This window comes from Stigmatopora nigra, chromosome 22 (assembly GCF_051989575.1).
Source record: "Stigmatopora nigra isolate UIUO_SnigA chromosome 22, RoL_Snig_1.1, whole genome shotgun sequence".
Lineage (NCBI taxonomy): Eukaryota > Metazoa > Chordata > Actinopteri > Syngnathiformes > Syngnathidae > Stigmatopora > Stigmatopora nigra.
In genome coordinates, this window is record NC_135529.1 from 4,558,146 (window position 1) to 4,564,525 (window position 6,380).

General features: G+C 41.6%; 3 protein-coding genes across 3 annotated transcripts; 2 read left to right on the top strand and 1 right to left on the bottom strand.

Moving 5' to 3' along the window:
- Positions 1 to 195: 195 nt before the first annotated feature.
- On the top strand, positions 196 to 2,208 carry LOC144215352 (uncharacterized). The gene is made up of 6 exons (XM_077744217.1): positions 196 to 416; positions 672 to 814; positions 876 to 943; positions 1,275 to 1,403; positions 1,771 to 1,866; positions 1,948 to 2,208. The coding sequence occupies exons 1-6, from the start codon at positions 306 to 308 to the stop codon at positions 2,001 to 2,003; spliced, it is 603 nt and encodes a 200-aa protein (XP_077600343.1). The 5' UTR covers positions 196 to 305; the 3' UTR covers positions 2,004 to 2,208.
- Positions 2,209 to 2,415: 207 nt separating this feature from the next.
- LOC144215357 (uncharacterized) lies at positions 2,416 to 4,453 on the top strand. Its single transcript, XM_077744220.1, has 6 exons — positions 2,416 to 2,707; positions 2,867 to 3,012; positions 3,081 to 3,142; positions 3,558 to 3,668; positions 3,736 to 3,837; positions 3,999 to 4,453. Exons 1-6 carry the CDS (start codon positions 2,597 to 2,599, stop codon positions 4,031 to 4,033), a joined length of 567 nt encoding a protein of 188 aa, XP_077600346.1. The 5' UTR covers positions 2,416 to 2,596; the 3' UTR covers positions 4,034 to 4,453.
- Positions 4,105 to 6,347, bottom strand: LOC144215350 (proteinase-activated receptor 1-like). The gene is made up of 2 exons (XM_077744214.1): positions 6,244 to 6,347; positions 4,105 to 5,998 (listed from the first exon to the last, which is right to left on the bottom strand). The coding sequence occupies exons 1-2, from the start codon at positions 6,332 to 6,334 to the stop codon at positions 4,806 to 4,808; spliced, it is 1,284 nt and encodes a 427-aa protein (XP_077600340.1). The 5' UTR covers positions 6,335 to 6,347; the 3' UTR covers positions 4,105 to 4,805.
- Between the last annotated feature and the right edge of the window lie 33 nt (positions 6,348 to 6,380).

Sequence of the window (6,380 nt, forward strand, 5' to 3'; positions counted from 1 at the left end):
TTAAGGGTGTCTAGGGCCCCTTCCTAATGGCTGTGGTTTTATAACACATTTCTAAGGGAGCTTCATGCAGCCTCCCCATTCAGACTCGGTCAGATGACTCTTACATAACAAGATAAATAGCACACAAACAACTAAGGGGACAGGAGGTTATGTTGAGTGTTTCTGCATCAGTGCGTGTGCGTGCGTGCGTGGGTGTGTGTGTGTGTGTTCTAGCTCACTGTTATACAACACATCACTGAGGGAGAGAACTTGAAGAAAGCCTCCCCTCATATCGTTGCACTCCGCGGTGGTCTTCCATCTTCAGCATGTCTGCACGGGTGCTGGTTGTTTTGCTCGTCTTCACCTCCCTGTGTGCCGCATCTGAGCCTGACTGCAAGGAACTTATTAAACCTTTGCAGCTGGACAATCACAGCCCTGTGAGTATTTGACAGTGCTCAAAAGCTGAACAATGCATAATGTGCTCTTTCACTCTACTTGTTTGCTATTGTCAAGTCCTTGAACAACTTTTTGCTGACTTTCAGAATGTCGTGGATCCCTTCTTAGAAGGCACTCATTGAACTAATTTTTGAATTTTTTTGACTTACTTGCTCTTCAGTTTCAAACATCTTCACATCATCTGAAATAAAAACGAATCAAAACTTAATGCATGTTTTTTTTTTTACGTACGTCAGATCTTTGGCAAATGGATTCTCCACGTGAGCTCGTGGGACGAGCCGGACCTGAAGAATGACCTGGTGGCAGTGAACAGCTCGTGGATTGACTTGTCACCATCTTCACAAAATGGCGTCATTTCTCTCTACTGGGCCGACCATCTGTAAGGAAAACACTCACAAAGTGATCAATGGACAAAAGCTATTGTTCCTTCTTCCCCACAGAAACGACAATAAGTGTCTGCAAGGGTCAGCTGATGTCACCGTCTCTGGAATGACCAGTCACGCCACCTGTATGCATCACCTCTTATATCTACTTCAATACAACATCTCTTACATTCAGATGTGTTTGGAATATTTCGGATTGCTTTTAAGATATTCATTTGCCTATTAAGTGCAATCCAGTGATGAATGACATCATCCCCAAACCTAAAACACAATGTTTAATTTTTAATGGTACAATACATATCTTTGCTAAACATCTTCAAGTACAGTTAAGATATTTAATGTGATATTGTAAAAAAAGCAAACTCCACCAGTGTCCATACACTTCTAGCCTTGAGATTTTTTAAATTTGAGTTCATGTGGAACATATTTTGTTTTTCCCCCCCCATGTCTATGCAGTCAACATCAACAACCACACTTCATATCACGAGGGTAAATACTATGCAACCTGTGCCGACTGCCTCCTGTCTGAAGACACCACCCTCCTCCCAGATGGAAAATCTAAAGGCCGTTACCTGTTCCTCTTTAGTATGTGATTCTTGAAATCCATCACCTCTTATTACTGGGAGGCAATGATTAATATATATATATACCAGATCTAAATACACATTGCAAACAGTACATTTTTAAAAATCAATTGGCTATTTCCACGTCATTTAAAAATATATATTTTGGGACATGTCTTTTAACTCTTTATAAGGCAAGTTACTTTTTATGGTATTATTCTTACGTACAGCATAGATGTCCAATTTCAGGAAACAGGAGGTTCTCGCTGTGAAAGCTAGTTTTTTTTAATAATAGACAATAATTTAGACAATGTAAAGGCAAATTGTTAAAGTCATTTCCATCTATGTGCTTTCCATTAAAATGAAATTTTTCTTCTTGCCTACCAAAGCCCGAAATGGACAACTGGAGCCATCTGAATTGGACACCTTCAAGAAACAAGCTGTGTGCCTTAATTTCCCCTCAGAGTACTACTTTTCGCACACAGGTGTGTTTGTCATGTTTCCCTAATATCATCTATTTTGCAATAAGAGCTCTCATGCATCATTGGTTGGTGTTCTCTCTACAGACCTGTGCCCAGATGAGAGGAAGATTCAAGTGGAAGAGACTAGTAGTTCAAAGTAAAATGTAACACCGACTTGTTGAAGGCTAGATAAATGATGTCAAACTAAACAAACTACATATTCACACACAACTTTGTGCAATGCAATAACCTTTCACTTCTGTAAAACAAGATAGTTTCATGTGTATTTTTGTGTGGTTGATAAATAAAGCTCAAAATGCTTCTTTCGTTATAAAACATTTGTAGTTGAATAAATTGATGCAACTCTTTTGTGGTCAGTTCTTTGTCTAACTCTAACCATAATGTCCTCTCCCACCCCCCAAAAAACCTCCACAGAAGCGTTGCTTGGTAGCATTGAACTGTCAAGGACACTTTGTTTCCCAAACAAATCTTTTGCTGGAAATCAACCTCCATTACATAAGAGAAAGGCTTTTTGCATCAAATCCAAAGGAGCCATGGCACTTTGCCCAGATTTCATTCAAAGCTAACAGAGGACTGACTCATTCAAGCACTGATATAAAGAAACCTAGCACAATTATTCACAGTGGTCCTAGGTGTCCTTTTTAAAAAAAACAACAACATTATATTAGCAGCTGCACACTAATTCTTTACTCTTTGAGGAGAAGTTTTGGGCACATTAATACGCAGTGCAACTATGACTTGGACTGTTATAGTTCTTTTGTCGGCTCTTGCTTCACTTTGTGGAGCTTCTGCACCGGACTGCGGGGATCTGATCCAACCTTTCATACCAGATGATCAGCAACTGGTAATTTAAACTGTTTTTATTCATTTTGGTGCGATTTAATGTTTTCAGTTAAAATTCACCATTAATTTTCTCAGTACAATTTGTTTACAACTAATGGTAAGCGAATCATTTTCAATTCTTGAAGTGAATGAACCTAATTCCAAATGTCATTCACTGCAGATTTTTGGTAAATGGGTGTATGTAATGGGAGCTGGTGACCCCATGCCTTACCATCAGGCAATGGGATCAATTAAAAGCTCTTGGATAGAGTTGTCCCCGACATCCACCGACCACACTGTGACATTACGATGGGGCGATTGCTACTTGTAAGTCGCTTAAAGCCGTTGCAGGAATTTTTCAGGCCATCCGCAAGCTCAGTGTTCTTTTCCCACAGCAATCGCTGTGTCTATGGGCATGACAACGCAACAGTTACTGATACTACCATCGCATTTCGGAGTAAGTGATTGAACGGTTGATAATTCAGTCAGAAGAACATCCACATCATTTTAAGGAATTGCAAAACACTTTCTATTGATAAACTCCAGTGTGTCAAATGAGAATCACCATGATAGTACTTTTAAAGGGTTTTGGCTTTACAAATATAATAATTCTGTTCTGATTGCCTCTGTCAGAGAAATTTAGTTTGTTTTACAGTTATAGGAAAAATAGAACAATAAGTACAATAATGATCTTACAGTAGAAGTATTTATTAGACAAATATTTAAATGATAAGACAAATACCTTTGTTGTGATCATGGGAGTTTGAGCCTTGAAGCAATTGTATTATAAAAAGGGCTTGATTATAGCAAAAACTGCAAAATTCTTATAAAATGGAGCTGTTAAATAAATAGAGTACTCATGTTTTCCAAAGAAAACCTCTCACTCCACAATGGCCAAATCCTGAAGACATGCCATGACTGCCTCCTGTGGAGTGGCAGCTTCCAAAACCTTGACGTTACCGGTAGATTCATCCTGCATTTCAGTAAGTTTTCGGTCACATATAGCAGGCCACTATTTGAATATATATAACATTATCTTGCCTCTCCCAGCACGGAGTGGGACAATTGATCCCAAAGATGTCGAAGTGTTTAAAAAGCAAGTTAACTGTCAGAACTTTCCAGAGAACTTCCATAGCTATGATGGGAAAACAGGTAAGCGTGTTTGTTGAATTTCATGCTTGTTGAGTGATATGTTTTAAAGTTGTCATGAGATAGAGATGTTGTTGCTCGGGTGTAGTACTCACACAAGTCAGCTTTCATATTTCTTTCTTTCCCAATCGCTTATTTTCTCTTTATCTGCTTTCCTGTTTCAGAGCTGTGTCCTGATGACAAGCAGAGGACAGAATAAGATGCTTAAAGAAGAAAAAAAAAAACTCACACGAGTTACTTACACAATTTATGCTCGCAGTACAATTTTCATTCACCATATTAAACCCTAAAACCTAACATATCATGTATCTAGTAATACTATATTAGGAAATTTAAATTGTGGGTTAAAGCAGAGGTGGCCAAGTCCAGTCCTCAAGAATCCCTATCCAGTCTGTTCTCCCATTTCCCCTCCTCCTCTACCACACCTGAGTCAAATGACCCACTCATCAGCAAGCTTTCCAGAAGCTTCCTACTGATCTCAATTATTTGATTCTGGTGTTGGGGGAGGGACTTGGCCACCCCTGGGCAAAAGGAACAAAAAGTTGCAATGGTTGATTGACCCTCACACTATAATAAAACCTAGAACTCTAGAGTTGTTTCAATAAAGGCTAAGAAACTATCTACATTAAGTGATGGGACTGTTTTTTAAAAATTGAGTGGCCCTTGACGGTGTTGCGATTTCAACCTGATTAGCTAGTAGTAAAACATAGGGGGAACATTTTTTTTTAAATAAAATAAAGTACATGCCAAAGGTGCTGCAATGATGCATTTTTTGCACAACACGGTTTCTAAAATTATCATGTTGGTTTTAACAAAATAGTTAAGATTGATGGTGCAGGAGTCCAATCAATTAAACTGAGAGGACTGACAGTGAAAGATCATGTTTTAGTGCATGCCGGGTCTAATTTAAGTTAGAGTTGAAACATCTCTGAAGCAAGTGCCAATCAGCCACTAAGACACCTCATTATTCATTAAGTGTGCAACTTGCAGTACTGCCCTGCCACTTCTTTTTTAACCACCTCCAATTTGCACGGCTTACTCTTCTCGCTCGGCCCGCTGGTGCTGGTGCTCTGCGTATGCGAACCCCTCGCTATCTGATGTGGACGGCGGCATCTGAACAGATCCAGCACCTGTTTCCTGCACTGGGACGAGCCAAAGTAGTAGAGGACTGGGTCCAGGCTGCAGCTGAGGCTCCCAGAGCACATCGCTAACAGATATGCACGGTAAGTGGAGTCACCGGATGTGTGATTGACCGTGACATAGTGGACCATGAGGATGATGTTCGCAGGGGTGAAGCATACCACAAAGATAACAAGCACGACCACAGCCATCACCACCGCCCGCGTCTTTTTAGAACGGTTCTCTACGTTAGATGCCGCCAAGGTCCGGATGATACGCGCATAGCTCACCACAGTGACCAGAAGAGGTGTGAAAAAAAAGATGGAGGAGTATACGGGGAAGAAATAATGATAAAAGGACTTCAGTTTTTTGAAGTCTTGTACGTCGTGGCAGGTTGTGATACCCAGGCGGGGTAAGTAGGCGGTCTGATCCGAGGCCAAGAGAGGAGCCACTCCCGCGAGAGCCAGTAGCCACATGGAGACGCACACGGCCCACGCTGTCCGACGGCTGCGCCATGTCAACGAGTTTATGGGGTACACCACGGCCAGGAGGCGGTCCGTGGCGATGCACGCCATGAGCAGGACCGAGCAGTACATGTTGCTATAGAAGGATGCTGTTACGACCTTGCACATGACTGGGCCAAAGGTCCAGTTGTTGCCATGGTAATGGTAAACTATCTTGAAGGGGAGGAGCAGGCCAAAGAGAAGGTCAGCACATGCCAGGTTTAGCATGTAGATGACAGCCGGCTTTCTGGGACGGAGGGGGTACACAAACATCACAGCGGCGACGAGGTTGAGGGGGACGCCAATGACAAACACCAAAGTGTAGACCGTGGGGACAAAGACAGTGGTAAGAAAACTACGCAGGAAGCGACCGGCCTCTTCCGAGATAAAGTAGTGCCTGAGAGGATGTCGGTCTGAGCCGTGATGTTTCCTCACTGGTTCGGGCTGGAAACCGGAGCCGGAGCCGGTGCCGGAGCCAAATAGTGATGGGTCCATATAGTCCATGGAATTGGCAGAGAAGGTCCTCGGGGAAAACCTGGAGGCTTACAGGAAATGTGGAAAAACACAGAAAACAATTAAATACACTTTGCTTAAAAAGCAGCATTATCTTTTGAAGGGTAGTTGTTCGATTAGATGTACAGCATGCATAGTACATATAATGGAAACAATTGGTCATATCATAAGAAGTACATTGAATAACCTTTCTTTAGTCAACTAGTCAAAGAGATAGCTAGGATGGCTCAATTTTGTGGGCTGGGAAATTAATACTTAAATTTTAGAAACTTACCATTGCGGCTGCCGAGTGCTAAACTGTGAAGTGAAAATACCACCAACAGGTAAAAGGATGCTTGACCTGCAGCTGAATTGCCTTGAAGCATTTTGAAGTCACTGTCGCAGTTTAAGAGCATTATCAGTAGGACAAGT